This window comes from Theobroma cacao, chromosome 3, assembly GCF_053813885.1.
Source record: "Theobroma cacao isolate CCN51 chromosome 3, ASM5381388v1, whole genome shotgun sequence".
Lineage (NCBI taxonomy): Eukaryota > Viridiplantae > Streptophyta > Magnoliopsida > Malvales > Malvaceae > Theobroma > Theobroma cacao.
The window spans coordinates 44,987,372-45,015,055 of NC_142641.1; the positions used below are offsets into that span (position 1 = coordinate 44,987,372).

At 35.7% G+C, this 27,684-nt stretch overlaps 6 protein-coding genes and 1 long non-coding RNA gene across 7 annotated transcripts; 6 read left to right on the top strand and 1 right to left on the bottom strand.

Moving 5' to 3' along the window:
* Positions 1 to 451: 451 nt before the first annotated feature.
* LOC18606605 (late embryogenesis abundant protein At1g64065-like) lies at positions 452 to 1,018 on the top strand. Its single transcript, XM_007040307.3, has one exon. The coding sequence runs from the start codon at positions 452 to 454 to the stop codon at positions 1,016 to 1,018; it is 567 nt and encodes a 188-aa protein (XP_007040369.1).
* A 1,862-nt stretch (positions 1,019 to 2,880) lies between these two features.
* On the top strand, positions 2,881 to 3,883 carry LOC18606606 (late embryogenesis abundant protein At1g64065-like). The gene has a single exon (XM_007040308.3). It carries the CDS (start codon positions 3,041 to 3,043, stop codon positions 3,686 to 3,688), a length of 648 nt encoding a protein of 215 aa, XP_007040370.3. The 5' UTR covers positions 2,881 to 3,040; the 3' UTR covers positions 3,689 to 3,883.
* A 2,135-nt stretch (positions 3,884 to 6,018) lies between these two features.
* Positions 6,019 to 6,930, top strand: LOC18606607 (late embryogenesis abundant protein At1g64065-like). The gene has a single exon (XM_007040309.3). It carries the CDS (start codon positions 6,148 to 6,150, stop codon positions 6,787 to 6,789), a length of 642 nt encoding a protein of 213 aa, XP_007040371.3. The 5' UTR covers positions 6,019 to 6,147; the 3' UTR covers positions 6,790 to 6,930.
* A 2,872-nt stretch (positions 6,931 to 9,802) lies between these two features.
* LOC18606608 (late embryogenesis abundant protein At1g64065) lies at positions 9,803 to 10,695 on the top strand. The gene has a single exon (XM_007040310.3). The coding sequence runs from the start codon at positions 9,881 to 9,883 to the stop codon at positions 10,538 to 10,540; it is 660 nt and encodes a 219-aa protein (XP_007040372.2). The 5' UTR covers positions 9,803 to 9,880; the 3' UTR covers positions 10,541 to 10,695.
* A 4,939-nt stretch (positions 10,696 to 15,634) lies between these two features.
* MAKR2 (membrane-associated kinase regulator) lies at positions 15,635 to 17,534 on the bottom strand. Its single transcript, XM_007040311.3, has 2 exons — positions 16,016 to 17,534; positions 15,635 to 15,918 (listed from the first exon to the last, which is right to left on the bottom strand). Exons 1-2 carry the CDS (start codon positions 17,268 to 17,270, stop codon positions 15,815 to 15,817), a joined length of 1,359 nt encoding a protein of 452 aa, XP_007040373.3. The 5' UTR covers positions 17,271 to 17,534; the 3' UTR covers positions 15,635 to 15,814.
* A 2,645-nt stretch (positions 17,535 to 20,179) lies between these two features.
* Positions 20,180 to 22,013, top strand: LOC148763860 (uncharacterized). Its single transcript, XR_016025417.1, has 2 exons — positions 20,180 to 21,135; positions 21,542 to 22,013. It is a non-coding gene; the product is annotated as an uncharacterized LOC148763860 (long non-coding RNA).
* A 3,200-nt stretch (positions 22,014 to 25,213) lies between these two features.
* Positions 25,214 to 27,469, top strand: LOC18606611 (reticulon-like protein B3). Its single transcript, XM_018117756.2, has 5 exons — positions 25,214 to 25,708; positions 26,242 to 26,422; positions 26,511 to 26,652; positions 26,834 to 26,903; positions 26,983 to 27,469. The coding sequence occupies exons 1-5, from the start codon at positions 25,513 to 25,515 to the stop codon at positions 27,150 to 27,152; spliced, it is 759 nt and encodes a 252-aa protein (XP_017973245.2). The 5' UTR covers positions 25,214 to 25,512; the 3' UTR covers positions 27,153 to 27,469.
* The last annotated feature ends 215 nt before the right edge of the window (positions 27,470 to 27,684 follow it).

Below are 27,684 nucleotides of genomic sequence, written 5' to 3' on the forward strand. Positions count from 1 at the left end.
CTAGCCTTGTCAAAGCTATTTTGGTCAGTATGAAATTCCCCATCGTTTCTTCTAATTTTCCATGCTATATTAACTTGTCTCTAAAGTCTCTGAAATTGGTAAACTTAAATTAATTAAATTGGTTTGGACTTTTCGATCGGAAACTTCTTTCCAAGTCTTTGTCAATATCGTACCAGCACCTCAATTCTAATTATCTAAGTTGGCTGCCCATGTATATATTTTCCACACAACGTACAAGAAAATCATTTCAATGTAACTTCCTCCATTTTCATTATTCAAAACAAAAAACTTTTGTATTCACCGCTACCTATAAGTATTAATACTATACCACAAGCACAAATCCTCCAATCTCACCAAGCTCAAGCTCCTTTTTCATTTCTGCAAACACTCCAGTACTTAGTCGTTCCAACATCATTTGAAGTCACTTTCCTGAAAACAAAGCAACCCAGCCATGTTGGAATCGGAGAAGTACAAGAGAATGCAGAACATGAAATGTTATGCGTATATCATTGCTGGGGTTGTCTTCCAAACTATCATAATCCTCGTTTTCGCGTTAACGGTTATGCGTATCAAGACCCCTAGCGCTAGGCTAAGATCCGTGACGGTCCAGAGTCTCAACTATAATGCTTCAGGAGTCCCTCACTTCAACATGAGATTGATCATGGAAATTGCAGTGAAGAACAAGAATTTTGGTCACTTCAGGTTTGATAATACTACTGCTAACGTTACCTTTGGAAGCGTTATGGTGGGTGATGGCGAAATCGTAAAGAGCCGTGCCCGTGCTAGGAAGACTAAAAGGATGAATGTAACAGTGGATGTAAGCTCAAGTGCGGTTTCTGATGAAGATGAGCTTAGAACCAAGTTGAGCAGTGGGACTTTGACGTTGACTGGAGTTGCGAGGTTGAGAGGGAAGGTGACATTGATGAAGCTGATGAAGAAACGGAAGACTGCAGAGATGAACTGCACTATGACTGTGAATTTGAATAGCCATGCTGTTCAGGATTTGGATTGCGAGTGAAATTTCTGATAGAATTTTTATTATATGTTTCCTTTTAGTCCTCTTTTTTCTTTTTAAATTCATTTTTTCTACTTCTGTCTTAGATACAACAATATGGATTGAAATAAAGGAATGAATACCATCCTCTTTTGCTACAAAATTAGTTAATGTATATATACTTTGAAAATCAATAAAACTATATGTGACCTGAAGGCAAACAAAGCTGCTCCAAGTTATTGTAGCATCCATGACAGAGAGCTAGATTTAAATTTGCAAAATGAGCGAATCAATGTGCATGCTTGTGTAAAGCAGGGTGTAAGAGAAAGAAATCGGGTTTCTTAAATTTTGTATATATATATATATATATGTGTGTGTGTGTGTGTTTATTATTTCGAAATTTAACTTGACAAAAATTAAGATATGATATTGAAATGATTGGTTAAGTTAAAGAGGTTTTGATATCATATCAAAAAATCATTCAATTTAAAAAAATTTCACCTAACCTAAAGTGTTAGAGTTATTTTAATTAATCATTTTAGATCCAAGGTTCAGCTTATCTCTTTTATTTATTTATTTATTTATTTTTTGGGGTAGTTAGTTTCAAGTTAGGTGTGTGGCAAGGACCATAACATTTTATGAATTAATTTAGTTCATGAAATAAAATAATGTTTTTTGCCATTATAATTATTGATCATAATACTTGTAGAAGTTTTTTTTTTTTTTCTTTTGTTTAATTAGAGATAGATGATTGCCGCCTTATTTCCAATAGACATCTTGCAAACCGGGTTTCAAACAGACTCTAATCCCCACCATTCCAACTATCCATAGGACACGGGAACATGGTTTGTGACTGTGACCCGACAATCAGGTTTACTCTCTTTGGAAGGGTAGAGGAGGGGTTTCTTCACCTCCTATGTTCAAAGTCTCCAATCCTACGTCTCCCCCACCACAAAAAAATTGCCCAACTAAAAATAAATATATGGATTACCATTAACAGAAATGAGAAAACATAACTCATTCATTCATTCCAACTTTTATGTTTGTGTTGCATCTTTGTTTCAGAGGTAAACAAGAAAGAGGACTTAATTACATATTTTAGCTATGATTTCACTTTAAAATTAAAAGGAATAACAGCTTGAAATATGTTATGGGTTTTGTTAAAAGTTTTCGGTAATATTTACACGATACAAAAGATAATCGGTGAAATCAAATACGAATAAATTTATAAAAAATTTAATAGATGTGTTAGTAAAAATAGATGTTAATCGATCAAACATGTTCAGTGCATATTGGTGATGACATGTATAGAGTGTTATGTCTTTCATTAGTGATTATTTGTGGTCGGTTTGAATGTCCAAGCTCTTATATTTTATATACAAAGAATAATGTCTTATAATATAATGTAATATGTTTTATTTTCTTTAGGGCATTTTGTCTTCGGTATTTTTTTTTTCAGTATTTTGTTTTTGAATTGTGATGCGGTTTAAGCTTTATTAATAAAATAAAATGACTGCTTGAAAAAAAAATTGACTTGATTAAGGGCATAGCCAAGAGTAAAGAGCACTTCATCTCGTACAAAAGAGATAACAGTATATAGAATGACTATGCCCAGGTAAAATATCTAGGATATTTTAGTCCAAATAACGGATAGAATAGAAACTTCTATTGTGATATATTATAATCTCCAACTTTAGGATAGGAAGTGCTTACCAATATTTAACAAAGTCACGAGCCCATCTAGAATGGATGTTCAAAAGTCTACCCTAGCACGCGTTTAATGCTTGAATAAAGAATACAGAACTCTTTCGTTCGTTCCCATTTCGAGGAACCTGTCTGACCATCAGTTTTTACTATGAAAATTTGATTTATTTGTATGTTCATCGACAGTACTTGAATTGTCATTGAGTACTATATATACCAAACTTTGCTTTGCCACCAATGCCACAACCTGCTCCACTTCCTCAATTCAGTTTAAACGTCAAGAAAAAGTTATTAAGAGAATATTTTTCATTTCAGTTTCCTATAGCTAGTAAAGAAGATTAAATGGCAGAGAAAGACCAGCAAGTGCATCCCCTAGCACCAGCTAACGGGCACCCGAGAAGCGATGAAGAATCAGCCAGTTTGCAATCGAAAGAGCTGAAAAGAAAGAAGAGGATCAAATACGCTGTGTATATTGCCGCTTTTGCAGTGTTCCAAACTGTTGTCATCCTTATTTTTGCCCTGACTGTCATGCGCGTTAAGAACCCAAAGGTGAGAATCGGGAAAGTCACGGTTGAAACAATGGAGACTAGTAACACAGAAGCTGCTGCTTCATTTAACCTCAGGTTCATCGCCCAAGTTACGGTAAAAAACACCAATTTCGGTCATTACAAATTTGATAATGCTACTATGAGCTTTCTGTATGATGGTGTGATGGTAGGGGAGGCAATTATACCTAAGGCCAGGGCCAGGGCTCGTTCGACTAAAAAATTGGATGTTACTGTGGAAGTGAACTCCAGCGCACTTACAAGCACTACCACGGGACTCGGCTCTGAATTGAGTTCCAGCGTGCTGACATTGAACAGCCAGGCCAAGTTGAAAGGAAAAGTGGAGTTGATGAAAGTGATGAAGAAGAAGAAATCCCCAGAGATGAACTGCACCCTCATATTCAATGTGTCAACAAGGAGTCTCCAAGATCTAAAGTGCAAGTGACAACAATAATTAAAGCTGGTTTTGGTTTCAAAGGAGTTTGGGGTGTTTTTTATATATAACATATATACTTATTTTACTATGCCAGAAAGCATGCACTGATCTTCGTAGCATTATATATGCTCGACGATCTCCTTTGTGTGCATACATATATATTCTTATACAGGGATCTCATATTTATTTATTACTATTTTTTAATTTTGTTCCATTTTTATATTTTAAGTTTACTGTTTCGATTCTTGCTTCCTTGAGTGTTAATAAGATTGTTTTTTATTTTCTTTTGATATGTATGATTCTCATGTCTATCAATTCTGTTACTAGTAATTACCAGAGATTATGCAAACTGGAGAGGACAGATTGAGAGCTTCAGAATCCTGATTTAATTAATTATCATAGGTTACAGTTAACGTTTTAAGATTGTGAATGTGACCCCATCACATCAAGTGCTGCTTGCTGTACACTACACAAACTCTCTTTGACAGGTAATTGAACTAATTAAAATCTGGCACATCATCTGATTGAAATTTCTCAACTTGTTCCTTTAATGGTAGGTCCAAAACCAATAGCTTAAGCATCATTATAAAACCCAAAAAGTAAGAAAGTTACTACTCCTATGTACCACTATCAAAGAGATAAGGATGCTGGCAAGTGGTAGTTGAAGTGCATGTGTTTCACAGGGTTGGCAAAATAAATGAACAAATAAACAAATAATCTGGGTTCCTTGATCACCATTAATCCATTTAATTGCTAGATCTTCATTTCATAAACTTGAGAAGGAAGTTCTTCAGTTTCTCTTTTTCATGTCATTGTCACCATTTGTGCAGAAGCTACATAAGACCTTGTTTACTTGGTCAGTGGATATGCAAGAACTCTACTCAGGCCCTGCTGGAACTCTACCCCCTACGAGGGTGAGTGAACCATCAGGGTCAAGCCCAAGGTTCATATATAAGACCTATTTTCATGCCCAAGGCTAAAGCCACATTTTATTCGGGCTATGGCACCTTCTCATCCAGACGTGCCCATGGGAGGGAGGTCAGCCTGGGCTTATCACTTCGGCATCTGCTATGATCTTGGGTTTGGGAAAGGAATAATTTTGGGCTTGAACCCATCCCAAAATAACCACCAATATACTTTTGCCAAAGTTAAATTGATTTTAAAATATTAAAAATAAAATCCTGGGGTTAACTTTTGCTAGAGCTTAGCTTGACTAAACCTGTCATAGACACAAAATTTTAATATATTTAGGTAATAAAAAATAATGTCGTTTAACATTAATTTTATATTAATGAATCATATTTTAATTTTATGTGTGAATTTCCATTAACAAATTATTTTCCAATTTTCTTTAAATCAAAGTTACAATATCTGCTAATAAAATAGTTAACATATCATGGATGTAAAAGCTCAATAGTGTTGCTTTATTCTGGTTTGAAACGTATCATTTTGTAATTAATTAATGCCTAAGCTTTAATATATATATGTGTGTGTGTGTGAGAGAGAGAAAGGGCAAAAAGGAAATCAGCTTCTGTGAGGGAATGGCTTTCCACTTTTCCTTAATGACCATGCAATAAAGGGTTAATTATTGTCCTAAAAGTAGATCATGACTCGCAGAAGAGTACTTTCAAGTGATGGAACGTGTTGTGGACTCTTTTGTTATCTTTTCTTTTACTTTTGTGCTTCTGATTCATAATTTCACTTTTTTACATCATATTAAAGTCAAAAAAATATAACTTTTAAATTTTAAATCAATATTAATTTATTCAATTTATACTATGATGACTAGCTAGGAAATACACTTGTGTGGTGAAAGTTAATTCCAATCCTAAACACTAGTTAAAAAAAACTTTTGATTTTTCATGAAACTTGAATTATACTCGTTACTACACAATCATAATGACGTGGCTGCAAAGTTTCAAACCGATCAACTTCAAGGAACATTCAATATATGTCATAATCGAGACTTTTAATGGCGATGGACACGTTTTGACAACCCAAAAGTTTTATTATTCACAACAAACCCTTCAGCAAGAACAAATCATCAGTCTTTTCCTTTTCATTTTCTTCTTTTATTTTATAATACAAATTCAGCAAATGAGCCTTCGAGATTGGCAGAACCTCCAGTACACTAGGAGATTTTTTATGATTTACAGACGACTAAGTAAAATATTTACTGCTCCAAAATACTGTTTATGTCGGTTTCACTTAATATCAAGTCCCTGTGACGGCCGGCGCTAAACAAAAGAATAACCCACTAAGGTTCATACATGCACCTAAACACTAATTCAACGCGGTTGTTCGAGTCCCCTGCCTTCAAATTATATATAAACTGGCCGCATGTGTATAACTTGTGAGGAAACACCCAAGAGAAAAAATCCTGACGATCCTGTGATTAAACCCAAAACGCTATAGAAGAAAAACCTACAATTATTCAAGATTCTCAACCCTTTTTCCTTCTAGACAATATGCAAGAGGACCCCCAGGCCAAGCCACTGGCACCTGTTGAATATTATCCTAGAAGCGACATGGAGTTTGGGGGGATTAAACCGACAGCGTCACAACGAAAAGAAAAGAGCAGTAAATGTCTTGTTTATGTTCTTGTTGGAATGGTCATCCAGGGGGCGGTCCTGTTAATCTTTGCGAGTATTGTTTTACGTGCCAGAACTCCCGATGTTGAGATCGTATCAGTCACGGTTAGAAATCTCAAGTACGGCAATTCGTCGGCTCCATCTTTTAACCTTACACTTGTAACCGAGGTTACTGTTGAGAACAGCAATTTCGGCGATTTCAAGTTTGAGAACACTACCGGGACTGTTTGGTGTGGTTCTGTAGTCGTTGGAAAGATGAAAATACCTACAGGGAGAGCCCAAGCCAGGGCAACAGAGAGGTTAAATGTTTCTGTGGATGTGAGCTCACTCCCGCTGCCAGATGCAAAGAACTTAAGCTGTAATATAAGTTCTGGATTGTTAGAGCTGAACAGCCATGTCAAACTGAGCGGAAAAGTGAGTATTATGAATATTATGAAGAGGAGAAGGCATCCGGAGATGAATTGCTTCATGACCCTCAATTTGACAGGGCAAACCAAACAGGATTTTCCATGCGAATGATATGAGGGATGAACTTCTTTCCCTGTTCTTAATTTTGGTTTTGTAGAGTTGTCTTGGTTTCATTAAACAGACAAGTGTATAAGATCACATATGTATAATTAAAATTTTTTTATTAGAGATTCCCATGTTCTTGAAGAACAATTTTTGTTAATAGTTATAAAATATAGATCTTTGCTTCATGATTTTGATGATATTATTAGCAGTGTTACTGCTCCTGTATGAATGGCGGTTTACAGTTGAGTTGAGATGGCAGGATATGGGCCATATGGCGTAAGAAATAAGTCAACTTGCAATGTGAAAGTCCATGAATGGGCCAAAGCCCGTCCCACCTTGTTGAATGCAACGAGTATCGTAACGAGCCTTCTCTCTATTATTTTGAGTAGACTGATCTTCTTCCATTTATTGTATATATGTTTCTTCAGGATTAATTAATCCTCTTAAACCTATTTTGTATGTCATGTTGGAATTAATTAATATAATTTGAACCCTTTCTGTGTTTCGATCCAAAAATGAGAATTGACAAGTGAGCTCAGCGTGTTCATGTTTGATGTTTAGGGTTTAGATTCAATCTTTGCCTCAGGTTATTCATTATTATTAATTTTTCGGACTGAACAGTTTCAATTTGCAAGAAAAAGTCAAAGCAGAAAATTGGGATAATAAAGATAAGGTTTCTATGGAGTTTTCGTGGGCTATCTCATGCTTCTTCACACTCCTTTGGTACTTCCTGGCCCATTGGCATGGGCGGACCCATGTAGCAGAGAGTGGTGTCACATGATACCACTCACTTTCTAAAAAGATTTAATTTATATATAGTTTAGGGTAATTAATATATTAATAAATCTGTTTTTTTACAATGTTATAAAGAGTGGGTCAAAAACTTCAAAAAAAAAAGTGATTTATGAAAAAGGAATTTATATGTTAATAGTTAAATATTACTTGAAAAAATAATAAATTTTTTTTATGATTTAAGATTTTATTAGAAACTTCAAAACCTAAACTATTCTCTTTATCCAAAAATTCAAATATTTCATTTTCTCAGTCTTTAGCTGTGTTTTTTACTCTCTTAAAGTAACTTATCTAGTCTTCAATTGTAAGCAATTTTCAACTAAAATTAAGTTTTTAAATATTCATGTTTAAATATTTTTTGATTAATTAGATAGTTTAGGTTCATAATTATAATTTAGCTAATAAAAAATAGTAATTACATGTCAAATAATATATTGAAATTATGATTCTTTCTTCTTCTTTTTTTTTTATTTCGTAGATATATAGTTGAATTATTTGATTTTTGTATTAACTTTCTTTGGTTTGTTGATGCTTATATTTAGTTTTGATTAATGAATAGAAAATTGTCATATTTTTAGTTATTGAATTTGATAATTTGTTATGTAAGATCATATTTTATTTATTTTTAATATTTTAATTTATACTAATGAGTAGTAATTTTAAAAAAATAATTACTTGATGATATATATTATAAAAGATATATTTGATAATATTTTTACTGATGATATCATATATCATTTTTAAAATATGAAAAATAATTGTTATTTTAAAATCATAGTCATTTTAAATATTTTTATTTTGAAATATTTAATGAATATATTAAATTTATATTTTTGTTTAATATTAAACTTTTAATTTATTTTTTAAAATTATTATTATTATTATTTTAATTATAACAAATTTCTGAATCCACCTTTCCCATTGGCTGGTCCAGCAACTTGCTTGCTCCTTTTTCAAGCTAAAAGTAACTTCTGACGCATTTCACGGTTGGGACCCAAGGAAACTTCAAACCATTGAAAGTATCTGTCCAAGCGGGAAGGGACTCGGGAGTCAGAACTTAGCTTCTTCCAAAGTTACGTGTTTAGACCTGCCAACTCCTTGCCTTAAACCTATATGAAAAGTAAGATCACATCTCTTAGATTGTGATTTCTTATGCACTTTTCTCAACCCGCAGCCACTCCATATGCCAGCCTCCATGAAAGGGAATGAGAAGTTAAAACAGAGCAATCGCTTAGGGGCTAAACCAATGCCCGCGTATCACAAATTAGGACCATGATCAGCTCAATTTTAGCTCTTCTCTGGTTCTAAACCGCTGCACAACCTTATAGTTAGCTTTGAGGTGCTCAAAATTTGTATTTCTCAGAACTATGGGCTACAAATTTAAGATCTTTAATGTTTTTTGGATCGGTTAATTCTCTTTCATTTCATTTCCATAGCTATAAATTTACTATAGAATTCTTCTGTTATTTTGAATAAGTAGCTTTCCCTGTCACCATAAAAGGGCCAACCAAGCTAGTCTATCAACTAAGCTATAGCTTTTGGGCTTTACGCCTAAACCCAAAACCCAACAAGATTCTGTGACTCTTTGGCCGTCCTGTAGGTTCTGGAGTTCAGTTCACACCAAAGAAACCCATAACTTCATTCGCCTCAAATCCTGGACAGTTAGGTTAGCATTCTTTGTTGTTGATCTGGTATTTCCTTCATACCAGAAAAATAAAAAAGTACTGGTATTTCCTTCCTTTCACATTGCCAATTGCCCAAAAACCGTGTGAGTGTGACTTCAAATTCAAGATGAAGTCAGTAATTGCAATAGTATATTTTATTGTCCCATGCCATGCAGACGGCAGATACTATATGGTTCTTGGAAGATAATGAACCATGTGTAATCTTCACAACATATTTAAGTAAACAAATTAAGGAGAGGGTTTAAAAGAAATAAGAAAGAGAAAGAATCAGTAAACATCATAAGAAACTCAAAGAAACTTCTTAATTTGAAAGATTTCATGTCTGTACTCCGTTTGAACCAAAAAAAAAACCAGACGAAGAAAGTCCATATAATGTCGTATTCGAGGTACAATTTCCTTTCCATTGAAAAAAAAGGGTAGAATTTCTTACGAAAGGCAGTAGTCAATAGTCAAGACGTGCAAAGCGTGCGGACGCGTTTGAGCCCAAAACACACAGGACAATTCAATTCACATCAGGCATACTTTCCTTGCAAATACTATTAGACAAAAGCAAGAATGTAGTCCCATTTGCTAAGTATTTATCTCCAAGGACCAGGGGTCACAGATTCCAAAACTTGGCGATGGCCGATCGAGAGCAGGTCAAGCCCTTAGCCCCGGCGGCCTTCCAAACTCGCAGCGACGATGAAGAAGCCTTGTCCAAGCAATTGAAGCTGAAAAGGAGAAGATATATCCAGTGCTGTGGCTGCGTCGCCGCGCTTTTATTAATTCAAGCTGTGGTGATTCTAGTCCTATTTTTCACGGTTTTCCGGATACAGGATCCCATGATTAGAATGAATTCTGTAACAATCCAGCGACTGGAGTTTTTCCAGAACGGAAGTCTCAGGACTGATGTGAATGTGACACTTTTGGCTGATGTTTCAGTGAAGAACCCCAATGTGGCAGCCTTCAAGTTCAACAACAGCACCACGTTAATTTACTATGGCGGGATGGTGGTCGGCGAGGGCCACCATCTCCAAGGGAAGGCCAAGGCGAGGCGTACACTGCGGAGGAACGTGACGGTGGATATAATTCCAGAGAAAATTCTGGCTGTTCCAAGCTTGATGAGCGATTTTGCATCACAGGCATTGAACATAAGCAGCTACACCAGAATTTCAGGCCGGGTCAGGATACTGAATTTTATCAAGAAAAAAGTTGTGGTTAAATTTAATTGTACCATGACTTATAGACTCTCAGGCCAAGAGTTTCATGGAGAGAGCTGCAGACCAGAACTTGATTACTAGAGTCATTTTCTTCTATGGTGATTGTTGAAGCTTGTGGTTAAATATGCAGCACCTCGATTCGATTGTTGTACCATTTCTGCTTTTTCCTATGAAATTACGTGTAAAGACTAAGGAGTAATTTAAGAAATTGCCCATTTTTGGTTTTTTTCCTCAAAGTTGATCAGATCTTGCTAGTTCTAAAGCAATACTGAATCATCGTGTTAAGGTCGAAAATGGACTGAAACGAGAATTTCCAGTGCTTCAATGGGGAAAGTTCTTTCGTTTCATTCCTATTGCCGCTTAAATTTTTTGGTGTTGCCATTGCAGATCTTACATAAATGCCCTTTTAAGTTATACCCATAAATCTTTTATATCTTTTGGGAATTCAAGAAATGCATATTTGCTTATTGCCACCCAAATCAAGCGTTGCTTTGATTTCAAGTTTCAACCCTCTTTTTCATCATTTTTCCAGTAAATAGATTAGACCTCTCTTGTTTTTTCCTTTTTTCCTTCCATACAAGCATAACATTCTTCAATGGAGGCACAAGGTTATTGGTACACTTGAAAAAGAATTCATCATACGAATTTCTCGATGGTAATATCTAGGAAGTTTAGCGTAAGAATTTCATATTCAAAGAAAAAAAATGCATGGACCGCCAAATTTCCAAGTCTGCTTTTGATGTAATAATATTGTCAAATGGAGCATTTCCCAGTTTCCCATTTTAAGATTCATGACTAAATTATAGGAATTCAAGCTGGATCGTTTTTCCATCTGATTGTTGACATCTCTCTCTTCAAGCTTTCTAGGCTCTCACCAAACACTGACTGTGATTGATCAATAATTTCTTTACTGGTTAAGCACATTGTATTAATTCTGCTATAGAAATATATATGGGTTATTTGAAAAGTAAAACAATTGAATTCTCAAAGCCAATCAACTTGAAATTCGAAGTTGAAAATCATCGCCTGGATATCTCGAAGTTCTTGACAAATTCTTTAATAAAATAAAACATCAAGTCAAAGGATCTCATTCTTTTAGAAAGACAAATAATGGTAATTCAAAGATTAGATTGTACAAATAAATACTATACTTAGTATTGTAAGATTTGATCGTAGTCGTAGGTATTTCTATACATTCACAATCAACAAGATGAATTAGCACCTTGAAAGAATCTTCTACACCCAATCTCCTTAAGAATAAAAGATTCAAAGGTTGAATCTCCAATAGTCATAATCTTGTTTTGAAAAATGTACAATGAGGGCTAGGAATTGGAATTGATTTGGGCCTTTGAAAAGAGAGGACATTGCACCTGCTAAGCCAAGTTTTGGGCCAGCAACTGCATCAGCGTCGGCCCCATTAAAGAAGAGATGCTTGTCCATTTAAACCCAAACCGTCACATCCTGGGCAAATACGTGACATGATTGTATGCTTCATCGAGAAAAACACAGGCTAACAACGTTTTCGTTTCTTAATAGCCCAAACGTAACCTTTCTTTAACAAACAATTTTCATGTTTGAAGAGCTAAAAGGCAGGCATATCATCCCTGGGAACAGAGACGATCTTTCTTCCTCGGGTTGAGGAGAACATGTTGGGTGACCTTCTTTGTCAAGCCTTTTTCAAGTGCATGCATGATTCCGTTTACAACTTCCAGAAGAACATACATTTAGTAATCTCATTTGCCTTCGTCCAGAAATCCAAAAATCCTTTTAGCGGTTGCATGAATCGTTCCAGTTTGGCTAACCACTCTCAAATCTCAATTGAGAAGCGGGAAAAAGCATCCCCTCACGCACATGCAGGCTCTTGACGGGGTTATTTATCTCTTGAAACAGCCGCAACTGTCATGGTTGGGGAAATTTGTGTTCCAAACATCCATTTATGAATTCGAAAAAACAAAGATTAATGGCCCCTGTTCATGAATCAGCCTCATATGATCCCTGACTATTTAGGAGAAAGCCATCCATGCAGGCTTTTTGAGGGTATCTGTCCCTTATTGCAGTTACACTATTGGCTAAAATCTGCTAACGTGTTTCTCTCTGACACCAAAACCAGATACAACTATTCCTTCATGGATCAGGTGCAATTATCAAACAATTGGATCCTAAACCTCCTAATTGAATTCAAACAACCCTTTTAGAGGCGACTTTAATTTCTAACTTCGCGAAAGCAAGGGATCATGGTGAATATATTGGTCGAGATTGGTTCTAAAAGTAAGCCAAATCAGCATTATTTCCATTTTTTATCTAGGGAAAATGGTAAGCGGAACCAAACTTTAGGCTATCAATGAGTATACTGTACTTGCATATTTTTAATATTTCCCCCCTAGGAAAACCTATGGTTAGTACATGAAACTTCATCACATGAATCAGGCTTTAATAAAATACAAGCATAGACATGTTCTCACTCACATGCCGGGAACAGAAAATGGACTAACATGGTTTGGAAGATTTCATAAGGATGCTTCCAAAGAATGGCACAAAATTAAGACACATGCAGGCTTACAAGAAAACTTGTTCTGTTAATTAAACAAATGGCAATACTTTTGCAATATCTTTTTTATCATCTAATTCAAAGGATAACTAAAGAATATTCTCATTATTTTAATTTGAAGGCAAGTCAAATGGCGTTGTGTTATAAGTCTTGGGAAAAGAATTTTAGTGTTAAGAGACAAGAATGCAAGACTTTAATATAATAAATTAGGTCTAAGGTTTGTCATGTCTGTATACAGGCTGCATTTGGACCATTAACAAGAACGTTTCCTTGCCCACTTGCAATATAAGTAGTACTAGAACTTAGCAAACTGACGGAGTAAATCCCCTTTTTTTTTTTGCTCGTCCTTTTGCAGTATATAGTAAAAGATAGTTCTTCGTAAATCGTAATGTCGCTGTGGGTTTCTTTTTTCAAAGACAAACAATATAGATTTATGCAAGCATTATGCATATTATGTAATATAATTGCAGGAGAGAAAAAAAAAAAAAAAACCCAATTGAAGAAGAAGAAAAAGAAACACTTGGGTGAAGAAGAAGACCCTTTGGTTAAAATAGAATGGGGCAACAATGGTAAATCAAATTTTTTTATTTTGTCAAGTAAACGGCAAAGTAACATTATACTGATTCTTAATGATTCTTACATTATTGCAATTGTAAAGAAAATAATATTGCAGTGTTTGATGTATAAATAAAGATTAAAATGTAAAAAATGTAATATTAAATTTAAGAATTATTTTTATATATTAAAATGTAAGTTTAATGTATTGGTATTTTTTTATTTTTTATTTTTATATAATATCATCTTTTAAATATATTTTTAATATCATATATTTTATTTTGATTTTTAATATAATTTCCTATATTATGTATATTTTATTTAAATTTTTTTCTTTAAAAAGATAATATTTAATATTTTATTTTAAAATTGAAAGGTAAAAATATTTTTAATAACATTATAGAGTGCAACGCAATCTGATTGTATTAATTTTGAACTGCAATTATATTATATCTATTCGTTGTAACGTGATTGTATTGTAATATTACGTTACAGTAATTTTTTGTAACATAAACATTATAATATAATTTAATTGATAACATTGTAAGAAATGTGTTCTCACTTTCTTCGAACCAAATATTATGTTAATAATAATGTAATTATCTCTACTGAGTGCAATATGATTGCAATGTAATGTTACATTATATTAATTTTTTTTAAATAATATCAAGTAATTTTACCGTACCAAACGCTCCCTAAGAGGGAGAGGGAGAGGGAGGGGCAGCATTTGTTTTGTTTTAAATCATAAAGTCTCTTTCCCATAAATAGAGGCTAATATGGTACAATTATGCCTAAAAAGCATTGCCAAGGAGCTGATAACTCCGTATTCTCTGTTTTCTTTTCTGAAGGAGAGATAGGAAAAGGGGTGACAGCGTGCTTCAAGCTTTAGTCTGATTAGAAAGCCCATTACTCTTTCTAATACTCTAGTCAAAGTATTGTACCAACCAAACAATGCCGTCATTAAGCCTTTAGGGCACGCTGCTTTCAGACACCGAAACCAAAAGATTCTATACTGCAATCATTATTACCCAAGTTATTACACCTAGGATTGAATTTTTACTTACGAAATTCACTTTTGTTTCTGTCCTACCATCCTCGGAATTTGGTTGTTTCATTTCTTTTCTCCTTCAGCTGTCGTTTTGGCCTACAATAGCAGCAAATAGCTGCTGCTGCCGCTTAAACACCAAAAGAGGGAGAAAATTTGATTAGGAATCTGATTACTGACCAAAACGACAAAAGGGACTGCCCGAAAACGTAGCAGAGTGGCAAAGGGAGGGCACTCAGCAGCGCTTTTGTAGGCCCCAAGCCTGCCGCAAGGAGACAAATTGAATCTCCTACGTTTCAATTACAAGAACACAGAAAAAATGGGGCTGTATGTATCATCAACGTCCATGACTTCTCGAGTTCCAATACATGAAGAGGCCAAAGCTAGATGAAGAAAGGTGTCCACTAAGGGAGAACTCGTTTGTGGTCTTGCTCCATAGACTTAAAAAGATGGATAAAAATGGTGGGATTTTTACCGTGATGCCATCGTGCTCCTTCCACCGAACCTGCTGGCTGCTGCAGCCTGATCTTTAACCCTGCTGTGTCTGTTCTTTTTTGTTTTTCTCTCACTCTTTGAGAAAAAGAAAAAGAAAAGAAAATCTCTTTTTTACTGCTTTTGTTTCCACTTTCCCACTTCTCTGACCACTAAAGACAGCATTAGTCCCGACTCCGGGACCCATGAATAACAAATCCAAATTAAAAGGCACCCACATTATCAAAACTTGAATTCCAAATTGTTCAAACAAAAATAAAAAAGAAAAGGAAAAATTTGCTGATAATGATGGAGCCTTCATACTTCATATTTTTTAAGATAGATACAAAGATCTGATTCTTCTTTCACTTTCACAGAAAGAGGAGCTTTACATACAGTAGGAGAGAGGGAGAGCAGAAGAGACTAACTAGCTACGACTAACCAGTAACCAGTCATCTTCACAAATAAGCCACTGCTCTTTTTTCCCTCTTAACTAATTAATACTAAGTACTAGTAAAAATTAATTATCTAGAAAACAAAAACATTTACACAGAGATAATCAATTAAGCTGCTGAATTAACTGATAGGTGAAAACTCGTTTCCTAGTCCTGAAATATCAATCCCATGATTGATTCACTGATAAAAGGACAAATTTTCCCGCCTTTTTTTTCATTTTTGTTCTGGGGGTGTTGATCTTAAAAACTTACAGAGACAGGGATTTTCTAATTCCCAGCATTCATTCTTTAGCTTCATCTGGTGTTGATTTTCTTGACAAGTTAATTGACTTCTCATGAGATGGGTCACTCACAGACCTTGGCAACACGGAAGACTCTGAAGAATCTATGACCAAAAAAATCAAAGCTCATTCAGAAACAAAACTAACAAGGGAAAAAAAAGACTTATCTTTAAGTAAAGTGATGAGCTTTAAATGAAATACCTCGAGAGCCATTAAAGGATCTTTTGCAATGCAAGATGGCGCTTTGGATCCCATCCTGTTGCTGCAACAGAGAATCATCTCTCCTCTGTGACAAAGCTGGCACAGGAGGAGCCGCCGCCACTGCGGAGGAAGCCGATCTACTCTTTCCCAAATGCTTACAGACCACTCTAAGTCCCGCTGGGAAATTCACCTGCTTGAGGTTCTTACCATTCACCTGACTCTCCCCAACCTCTACCTCCACCTGTCCCTTCTCCGTCGTCGTTACCTTCCCTGAAACCGATTTCTGCGCCGCAGTAGACGGTGGCGTTGCAGGTTTCAAAGAACTCAAGCTTAACTGCCCTGAAAACCTTAACTTCTCACCGTACCTTCTTGAAACCCTAACGTAAAGTGGCTTAACTTTCTTTAAATATTTTTGCATTACATCTTTGGAGAATTTCTTTTCATCAGAAACAGAGTCTTCAGAGCTCTGCTGTTTCTGTGACTTGCTATTGTCTCTGGAAAACAAAGACATTATAGGAACCTCTTCAACCTTAAATTTCACAGTAAAAAACTTGTTCTTGTTATTGTTGTTGCTGTTGTTGTTGTTGTTTTCTTCTTGGGTTGTATCTTGTTTTTTTGGTGTAGCAGTGGGGACAGAAACAGAGCCATTAGCTGAAGCCGACTCTGTTTTTTCAGTTGAGTTGAGCTTTGATTTCTTGAACCTTAACAAGAAAACTCGAAACTTTGTGGCTGATTTCAACAACGAGACAGGGAATTGAGGAGGCTTTGAGTCTAAAGAAGAGTTTGGCTCAATGGGTACAAGTCTTCCTTTAAAGAACAAATCATCAGAAGGAGATAGAGTTAAATTTGGATCAGAACGGTCGTTGATAGAGCCAGAGGAGAGTGTGAAATTGAACTCTCTCTCACCATCCGAGCCGCCATCATCAGATTTTGCGTCAAAGTCGTCAATTTGATCCTCACTTTCTTCATCTTCAACATTATCTTCTTCTTTACCAATCTCTTCGTTTTCCTCTGTTTCGTCCTCATCAGGAACCGCAAATTCTAAGTCAAAGAAAGGCCCATCATCGTCATCGTCATCATCCGTATCCACCGCCTGATGAGTAGTCACCGCCGTCACAATCGTAGTTGTACCACCGGCAGTGCCAGCGGAACGTGCATTAACACAAGCATTACTTCCACCTCCGCCAGCAGCACCACCTAAACCACCACCACCACCCCCACCCCTCCAATACTTAAGCAAGCTAAAAGCTTCCATTGTTGGGAGAGCCAGAATAGAAAAACACAAATTTTGAGGATGGGTTTTTAGAGTAGATGGGTAAAATAAAACAAGAAATAAAAAAAGGAGGGATATTTTTTGAGTGAGAGAGAGAGAGAGAGAGAGAGAGAGAGAGAAGATGGAGGCTTTAGGGTTAATGGGAAGTACTGAAAATGGAGCGTGACAGAGTGAACAGAGAGGAAGATGGGGAGGGGTAAGCTTTTTTACCAAGGGAGAGAAAAGGAGAGTAAAGAGAGAAAGATAGAAAGGTGGAGCGTTGGCCTTTATTTTGTCTTGTATTGTATACGTGGTTGCAGCAGGTCAGTCATGTGAGAGCAGGCTGCAATGCTCAGAAAAAAATTTTTTGACAGAAGACAGAGTTGTAAGAGAAGAGAGAGGGGAAGTATGTGTACCATCGTATACATAAAAAACGTACTATGTGCTGTAAAATGTTAATAATTATTATTACTATACACTTTTTCTTTCTTGGGTTTTTCTTGGGTGCATTTTTTACTGTATTTTTTGCTGGTAGTTGGGTAAGGTAAGTTCACATCAGTTGTCATCATGCTCTGTCTTGAATTTTTATCATGGTCAGCTCTTCCTAGTTCCTGGCCATCCTTCAGCTTTGTAACTTCATTTATTGATGAGTTGGATAACACTCTTTTAACTCTCCTTTTATTCTCTGATGTTTTGAGTCCATAATCATACAATTTTGTGAATCTTGTATGGTAATTAAGACCTCAAATCATTATGGAATCATATGGTTCATGATGTTATACCTCAGAATAAAAGAATAAGATTATGTAATACCATGAGAATTCTCTTTATTAGTTTGTGGACTTTTTTATTTTTGGATAAAGCATTGTTATAATTGCACCTCCCCTCTCTTTGACATGGTAAGATTCTCAACATTTGGGGCACCGACAAGGTAGTTCCTTGACTTCTAATTTCGCTAGCTCGTTACTATACACCATGATTTTTGTTATTATTTCATAAACTTATACACAAACTATCTAACAAACAAAAGGCAGAGTCGTCGAAATTTCCAGGAAGAGGGGGAGAAAAGTGAAAGACCTGCAAGGAGAGTCTCAGCAGAGTTAAATAAAAAGAAAAGAAAAGGAAGGTTTGATTCTTGAAGCTAGCATCTCTGACTCTATGCCTTTGAACTTGAGCCGAGGTCCTGAGTTAAACTCACATTTACTTTTAACAGACGAAAAGGACTGAATCCCGGGGTCCAAGCCCCTGCAAGCTGCAGAACCGGAATTGGCTATACTTGGGTAGTGTAAAATCACGTGGCTAACATGCATGTAGGGGACCTTTGCTTTGCACAATCCAGTTCCAGGAGTCTTTCACTTGGGAAACAAAAAAAAGCTTTGACCTCGAGAGTTTTCTAATTCACCCTGATCGGGCATAACTCTAACCCTTCTTTTCACGTCATATAGGTATATGTTTCAACAAAATAGAGAAAAGTTTCCTTACATGACGGATAGAGACTGGTACTTGATTTCATGCTTTCAACTGCCCATATCTGCCCCATTTGCTGGGGTCTTCCAATGACTGGAGGACTCTTAAGTTTGAGACAGAGAATTGATAGCAACCGTCTGATGAATGGACAACCCCCATGATATTATTACTTCAGGAAACTCTGGGGAACAGGGTCCCATAAAAGTGACAGAACAACACCCTTATCTTAAACGTAACAAACTAGTAGGTGCCTTCAAGCTACCATTATCAATGGATTATTGGTCTAATAGGTAGAATCAAGGATATTTTATTAAGTTTCAATGGCATCTGTTGCCATTGATGGAATCTTTGATTGACATCCCTACATTCTTCCACATAACTAATTATATAAAGGTAAATGCTATTTTCTTAGGCAATCCAACTGTGTCAACTACTTCAAAATCCGTGAAGATATCATCAGACGTGTATTATGAACAAAATTCAACTGAACTCTTAATTACGGAATCCAAAATCCAAATCAAATCCATTATATCCAGGCCAAAAGAACACACTTGCAATAGAATTACAAATGCTTTTAATATTCTCCCATGGTTGGTGCGAGACTAATTAAAGCTTTAAAGGGTGGTGAAGCAAACCTAATTACAAACATGTCTACAGCAATGTTCTGCAACCTCTAATAATGCAGCCTGCAATTTTGGACAAACTGGGCAGGTTATTGCGTGGCTTCTCCTACCATTGATGAGTAGATTTCTTGGTATGGAATAATGCATAGCCTGCTTAATTCACCCATCTGCAACTATTAATATTCCCTGGAGTGACTACATACAGATGTAACAAAACCATAGTCGAGAAAATACTTGATTTTCAATAGTTTAACAAGAAAATTAGATCAAGGGAGTCCTGGACTGCAAGCTATGCCTTGTACACTTTTCTAAAGGGTAGCATTCTTTCAGCAAAGCAAGTCAAAGACCCTATGTTGGGTTGGGTACGTAGGTTTAAAGTAGTTTGGTTTAGAGCAGATGCATGCATAAAACATTCAAGTGTTAAATGTTTAATTTAGCAAGATGATGAACATTTCTTAAGCTTTTTTTTTTCCTTTTATTTTCTACCCTCAATTATGGAAATAAATACTAATGCTATAACCTAAATTTCTTATTCCTTATTCTAGGTTCCAAAAGAAGTAGAGCCACCTTTCACTTTTGTTACAAAAAGGGATCTTATCCACTAAAATCCCCTGATTTCCTAACTATTTGTCTTGTTTATTGGAGGCAAGGTTCAAAAGTTTGAAACACTACCCCACATTCATTTGTATTTACATAAAAAAAAAATCACATGAAACTTTGGAAAAGAATGATTTGTTGAGATTTTTTTTTGTTTTGTTTTAAAAAAAATTCCCCACTAAAATTATGATGGTAATCACAGCTTTGGCATTTTTTGTTGCCATTTACTTTCCTTTTGAAGATGAAGGATGGCCCCCATTCCTCGTCCCTTTTCTAGTGGAAAACAAACAGTCCTCCTCCTTCCTTTTTCAGGTTTAAGGCTCAATTATTTCCCATTTCCAGCTCCATAATTTTTTTTTGGGTACTTTTTACAGTTGCTCTGCTGGTCCCTCGACCCAGATTGGATTTGATACCAGTTACAATCTTGGCAACCTGCACCTTCTTCATTAATGTTGCCGGTTTATTGGGTAGATCTGAGATTGTTTTCTCCCTGAGCCCAAAGTATTCCATTTTCTGGTTCACAGGCTGCAACAGTGCAGCCTGTGAAGGCCCAATTGCAAGGTTTTCTCCAATATGTTTCTTTTTAGAATATGAAAAAGAAATATTCTAGGCCCTTTATTCTACTTTCTTTATTGGCCAACAACTGTTTTTGGGTCACAATCCTCTACTGAAATGGCACAACTACTACAGACAATTTAATTTTTTTTTCTTTTTTCTGATGTTAGCGGACAATTTAGTCTAATGGCAGAAAATATAGGTACCAGTGGATAAGAAGAGCCAAGCACATGGTACCCAGCGCATATTCGTTGAAATGTTCGTTTTTTCCAAACAAAGCAATATGATCTGAACAAGTCCTCTTAACTTCAATGGAAAAGCCGCCGTTGGCTTGAATGACACCATTGCCCTTATTCCCATCGAAGACTGTAGATCACTGCCTCAAATTGTAACACTTCAACACGGTCATATTGGTCCAAACTGGAAAACAAAAAACAACTCCCAGAAATTGGCTTCAAATGTTGGTCAATGAATACTTGAACAGCTCCAGGCATTGAAGCTGAAGTCTTTGTTATCTGGAAGCGTATACAAGTGCAAGCTGCTCCCATGATTCCATGGAAGCCAGTTAAAGCAGGCTTGTATATTTTTCTGCATTGCTTTTTTCTCCCTTTACAGCATCAAATGAGGTAATTCTAATGCTAACCCTACCGTACTTTTCTCTAGCAGCTTTGAGTTTTCTTTGCTTCTCCTTTTAGTTGTTTATCGTACCATCATCCAATACTTTAGCTTCTTTTTTCTCTGTATTACATAATCTAAAGAAGTTCGTGGCTGAAGAAAAGCTAAGTTTATATACTTTACTGGCTGCCGCAACACAACTTGTGATGAGATATTGATTGTTTATATGCATACTTTGTTCAACTATGTTCATATTGTTGTCTGTTCTGCATTATTAGTATGTTTCATTAGTAAACAATTCATGTTGGTTCATTTACTATTAGTACCCATGTTTTTCTGCTTCAATGTTATGGTCTCTTTTAGTTGCTTCATCAAGATTCAAGAACCGCTCAAAGTCGTTTTATTAATTTGTAATAGTGCAAGGGAAGAATTGGGAGTTCAAATTGCAGTCTGGTCTTTTGCATAGTTGGTCGATCTTGATAAAGAATCATGGTTAAAAGTATTGATCAATGCATTACAAATGGTATTGGCTCTGCAGGACACCTCTTTAGATAGAATTGATTCAAGAATCAAGAATTTCTTGCTGATTGGGTTGTTTTCAGGATTCTATAGACTATGATGCAAATTCATGATTATGTCATTTCTCGCAATAATTTGTGTATAATGTATAGATTCAAACGACTGTAAACCTGAATTCAGTGAACATGTGTTGGTAGAAGGATCTTTGATTGAGTTTTTTGAGGCTGGGGGGTAGCAAAAACCACGAGTTGCCCACGAACCCCTTCTCTTCAATCCCCCCACTTTGAACAGGATGACAGTCTACGGAGACAAGAGTTTTGGAAAAGATCCTGCTTACCACTGTCTTATACATCTGCAAGTACTTTGTTGATCCCTGGAACTTTAACTACATATCATAAGGCAAATTATTTGATGAATTATCTGTCAAACATTTGAACACAATCTTAAGGATTAAACCTGATTAGTATCCATAACAAGCCACGAAGTGGTGCAGTCTATGACTCAAAGATGGTCATTAAGGTTTATATATGACAAGAGAAGTTCTCTTTAAAGAGTTAATATATGATCATGATAGTCAGTGAGAGATCTGCTACTTACTCTCAGATCGATCTATTCTGTAATTGCTGCAAAAATACAGCGAAATTCCATAACTTTTGAAGCTAAGGAATCTTATCATGCATTAAACAACTAGAAAATGGTATAAACCACCAACACTTTCAGAAATAAAGTCAGTCTATTTCAAAGCACTTTCTTTTAGGTATGTGAAAAAGCACTGTATGCACAGATGATACAATGGTGATGGCACATTTGAGAGAGTAAAATTGTTTTGTTGACTATCATAAGGTTATAATAGCAGTGGGAAAAATGAGAATTTGGAAGGAGGTGAAATCCTACTCACTGATCTAGTCATGTCTTAGCCTTGAAGGCAGGGTGGCTGTATCTAGTGTCATGCTTGTCAAAGCATCTATTCCCTTATTTGCTTTATATGTTTGAAGTTAAATTTGGCCTACATGATAGCTAATGACTTTAAAGTGATAGGCAACAGACATTTTACTTAGACAGCATCATTATCTTCATGATTATTTACTAATAAGATGCCTACATGCTACATGGATGAACATCCCAAATCACACATTTTAGTTTCTCTCCACCCCATCGTTATGAAAAATGAAAATTTTGGGTTGATGCAAGATCAGGGCTTACTCAGTCCAGGTATAGATGTATGCACAAATTTACCAGCTATCACTTGTATTTTATCTCCTGACTTTGCATTTTTCTAATTACTTGCTTTATAGAGATGTATAGATCAGATTTGTTAACAGCTTGAAACAGCTAAAGCATCTGCTAACTTTCTGTTTCTCTCTCATCTTGACATTGCAAACTTGAAAAGTTACTATGCACTTTGCTTTATTATAACGTTTAACTTAAATTCTAGGACCAATAGTTTCCAATACTTCACTTCTAAGGAGGCACATGACCTGCCAGTTCCATTACGGAAACCTTTTCTGCTAGCCTTTGTCACGTTTGTTGAGCTGATGGAATCCTAAAATTGACAAGCCAACTCACTGATATCAACATTTCAAATCCAACATAACTTGTAGGACTATATCAATATCCATGTGCCATAATCTTCATCAATTTCTTGCTTTCCCTTTTGGCAGAAAACAGATTTAGTTGAGCTTCGCTGTGGAGGTAAACTTAACTATGAGTAAGCTGTATGCAGTTTTAAGAAGGACTATGAGCATATCTTTTACCATATAGGCATCTGCTATTAGGATTTTTCTCTTATGTTTACAGCCTTGTATGATTAAATTACATGCAATTCCATAGACTGGCATGTGATAAAATAGCTGGTAAAGTTTTCCTTTCTGTCTATATTTTCAAGGTTTCTCCACTGCATATTCATCTTTTGATTGGTTAGCAGGTATCAAAAATAGGAACATCATGGCATTAGTTCTTTCTTCTGAAAGGGTGGGCAGTGGGGTTTCAAAAGCATGTATGGTAGCTAGTTTCAGGCAAAAGCTGCAGTTTTGCCTATTACAAGTCATAAAATGATCACAATTCAATTAGTTGGGAGCTGGAAATGGTTATCCTGTGTCACTTTTTTACTTTTGCTTTGGGACTACTGTCCTTACTTCTTGGGGTTGTTCTCATGAACTTTCTGCACTTTTCATGAAACGCTTTGTCACATAGAAGCTGGATGTAGGGTCATCAACATCATGTCAAGGAGGACTAATCTCCCAGTCGTAAATCAACTTTATATATATATATATATATATAGTTTAAATCCAGACATTGCTATCTTCAATAGAGTTCTGACAGTTAGATTCTGCTGTTCTTCAAGTCTTGATGCTCTTTTATCGCCACACTTTTGTCTCCCATTCCCATTTTCGTTAGCTTTCGTTTGGAGAAAGGATATCTGTTCCTTACCTGGCCCCATTAGGAGAGTCCACTTGTGGCTGTTAGATGATGGTCTAAGGACTGATAAGAAGTTTAGCTAAGGGAATCAATAATCATAAAGAAAAATGCATGCTTCATAATGGCTTTCAAATCCAAATCATATTACTCTCTCATTTTTTTGGGTTTCTTTTTTCCCATTCTTCTGTAAAAGTTGGAATAGCTTTACCCTTGTTTCAATTTTGATCTGCTGAAGTTTTAGTTCTAAACATGGAACAAGGAAGGGTGCCAATGGAAAAAGTGTTGGTGATGCTTGGGAAATTTGTTTGTGGTATGTGTGCCAACCAATTCATAATGTGCTATAGATTTTATCTGTCTGTCTGGTGATAATGAATAGCGCACATGTTCAAGGACACATGTTCAGCATCTTATCCCGCACCTCCATTTTTTTTTATATTTCAGATGATTTTTCTGACTGTATTACTCATGAATTAGTTTTTTTTAATTAAAAAAATTAAATTTTATTTTTTTAAAAAAATATCGTATATCAATCAATGAATTAAATATTCGAATGACTCACCAATAAAATAATTCTCAATATATATATATATATATATATTCATAAATTCTGCTGCTCTTTTTAGTTCTCCCTACTTCACCAAAACTTCAAAGCTAAGATCAATTGCTTACAGGCACCAACAGTAATGTATTTTATTAGGAAAAGCCCACAAATGTGTGCTAGAAACATCTGGATTTTTTTTTTATTATTATTAAATCTAGAGGATACACATACATCCATGCAAATCATTATACAAATTTTCTAGGTTATCTGTATTATTGACCACAAATATGAACTAACCTATTAAATATGGGTCCCTCAATTAAATCTAATGCATGAGATGGTCATATTTCTTTTATTTTCCAGAGGTTATTAATATATTAAAGTGTCATAAATTTTCTTACCCTCTGCTTAACAGTTAAGAACTTTGCTGCGAAATGCGCCCACAATAAGTGTGACTAACCTTATTGTGCTTAAAGTAATACAAAATATCACGGCTCACGAAACTCCACGTGTCGGTATGATATTCGTCAGCTTGTATCACTCACGAACGTCTCCGTCAAAAATCAGACGGCCGTTAGTCCTCGAACCTGTAAAACGTACTTCCCATTCATTTTATCTTTTTCCACCGGCTCCTCGTCGGGTTTCGGGTTTGCTCCAGACCTCCTCAGGTTCGGGTTTTCCAGAGCTATTGACGGTCCAGATCGAAACCTCCCCAATAAACGGTACAGATTAAATCTAACGTGTACGCTCTCTATTTAGCCACAGGAGGGTTCGAGTTTAGAAGAAGGAACGCTTCTCAAAAGTTTCATTTCCCGAGTTTTTTTTCCCTTTTTTTTTTTTTTTTCTGTCAGCCTTCGAAAGGTTTCGAAAGGAGAGTAGTTAGGGTTTTAGAATTTGGGTGGAAAGAAAAATGGCTGAGCACGAAGAGAAGCACGAGGAAACGTTGATGGAAAAGATAACAGAGAAGATCCACGGCCATGACTCGTCGTCGTCGTCATCATCGGATGATGAGGACAATAAGCCATCAGAATCGTCGATCAAGTCTAACGTCTTCCGTCTCTTTGGAAGAGAAAAGCCCGTCCACCAAGTCCTCGGAGGAGGCAAACGTATGTAGCAGAAACCTCTTTCTTCATTTCTTAAATTTTTTTCACTTCATTTTTTAGCTTGTCAGAAGTCTGGGTCTTTTTAAAGTTTTTTATTTTTTGTTTGAGTCAGAATTAAATTTCCAATATTTTTTGGATCTTTTTATGTGGTCCTTGAAGAGTTAGATCTGGCTCAGTGGTTTAGATCGAGCTTTCGATTTTGATTAATTGATGTTGTTTGAGCTTAAATATGGTTTTTGATCTGTAAATTTTCGGTTTAGCTTGAAAAAAAGTTAATGAATTTCTAGATCTTCAACTGAATTGATGCGATTAGTTCCAGTAAAGTTTACTTTTTTGCTTTATGAGAGTGAACAACTTCTGGGTTTATCTTATTTTATTAAAAGTATTAAAAGGTAGTACTATTAATTACCGGTAACCTTCCCTGATGATGTTAATTTGATATTTTAATTGATTATCAACAGTAATTATTGCCTCATGACTGTAACTCTTTTTTGTAATGCATACTTATGTAATGAACTTGGGTGTATGTGTAATAGCGGCTGATATATTCTTGTGGAGGAACAAAAAGATCTCGGCAGGAGCGCTTGGTGTTGCAACCGTGATATGGGTTTTATTTGAGTTGCTGGAATACTACCTTCTCACACTGGTGTGTCATTTATTGATACTTGCTCTTGCAATACTCTTTTTGTGGTCAAATGCTACTACCTTCATCAACAAGTAAGCTGTTGAATTTGTTGTCTACTTTTGGGCGTTATATTTGATTTGGGTTTCTTTTTACTCATGGTAATGTAATTGTTTTGAATAGGTCTCCACCACGCATCCCTGAAGTTCAAATCCCTAAGGAGCCAGTTTTAGAGTTTGCCCAAGCACTTAGATTTGAGATTAATCGGGCTTTTGCTGTCCTGCGTGATATTGCATCAGGAAGAGATCTTAAGAAGTTTCTCTCTGTATGTAGTTTCCTTGTATCGAATAGTTTTCTTTTTGAGTTGATCATATGCAATTATTCATCTGACTTGCAATTAAGGTAGTGATGCATGCTCTGTCCTGATCATTCTATTGATATGGAGATTTTGAATTATGTTATTATGCATTTGACAACCATATTGGAATGGCATTGTGATTGTTCAGGTGATTGCTGGCTTATGGGTCTTGTCTATTGTGGGAAGTTGGTGCAATTTCTTGACACTGTTCTACATAGGTACTTGAGTTGCTCAATTGGTTTCCCAAATATAAATATTTTGGTTTCCTGATGTCATTTTAATTGTTTTGCAAAACAGTGTTTGTCCTACTTCACACTGTACCTGTGCTGTATGAGAAATATGAGGACAAGGTGGACTCATTTTCTGAGAAAGCAATGCATGAAATTAAGAAGCAGTATGCAGTGTTTGATGCAAAAGTTTTAAGTAAGATTCCTAGGGGACCATTGAAGGAAAAGAAGAAGGATTAGATTTTCCAGCCTTGATGTTGCTGTTGCTAGGTTCTGACATACATCTGGTAGCTGTGTTTTGTGAAGGTGTTGTGAAATTTTATCCAGTATCAGCTAGAGCCCTGCTTTCATCCTTTATTTTCGTAGTCACTGGGTTCACAATGTTGATGAATATGGGATCTTTTTTTTAAATCTTGTTTTTGCTACACACATGGTAGCTTTTTCATGGAACTATAAGCTATGTGACGATATGTTATCATATTTCATGTTGATTAGTGCATTGTACATTGGGTTGAAAGTTCTATCAAATTGTTCTGGCTATCATTCTGGATGATTCACTTTTATGTTTGTGGAGTGGTTGACCTCATGATCACTATAACTGTTGTTGATGTTAATGCCTTCCATGTGTTACCTAAATAATAGCACAAATTATCTCAGCCTACTAATAGACGTAGTGAAGATTAGGCTTCTGTAGCAGTTGACAACTTGTTTAAATTTAGTTGAGATTGTTAGATATTGATGGCTTGTCTTTAGGTTGTCAATAGTTGTGAGA

Coding starts and splice junctions, on each gene's coding strand:
- MAKR2 (XM_007040311.3), bottom strand. CDS start 17,270: ATGGAAGCTTTTAGCTTGCTTAAGTATTGGAGGGGTGGGGGTGGTGGT. Junction 15,919..16,015: donor ATCCTTTAATGGCTCTCGAG/GTATTTCATTTA, acceptor TTTTGGTCATAG/ATTCTTCAGAGTCTTCCGTG.
- LOC18606608 (XM_007040310.3), top strand. CDS start 9,881: ATGGCCGATCGAGAGCAGGTCAAGCCCTTAGCCCCGGCGGCCTTCCAA.
- LOC18606605 (XM_007040307.3), top strand. CDS start 452: ATGTTGGAATCGGAGAAGTACAAGAGAATGCAGAACATGAAATGTTAT.
- LOC18606606 (XM_007040308.3), top strand. CDS start 3,041: ATGGCAGAGAAAGACCAGCAAGTGCATCCCCTAGCACCAGCTAACGGG.
- LOC18606611 (XM_018117756.2), top strand. CDS start 25,513: ATGGCTGAGCACGAAGAGAAGCACGAGGAAACGTTGATGGAAAAGATA. Junction 26,423..26,510: donor GCTACTACCTTCATCAACAA/GTAAGCTGTTGA, acceptor TGTTTTGAATAG/GTCTCCACCACGCATCCCTG. Junction 26,653..26,833: donor ATCTTAAGAAGTTTCTCTCT/GTATGTAGTTTC, acceptor GTGATTGTTCAG/GTGATTGCTGGCTTATGGGT.
- LOC18606607 (XM_007040309.3), top strand. CDS start 6,148: ATGCAAGAGGACCCCCAGGCCAAGCCACTGGCACCTGTTGAATATTAT.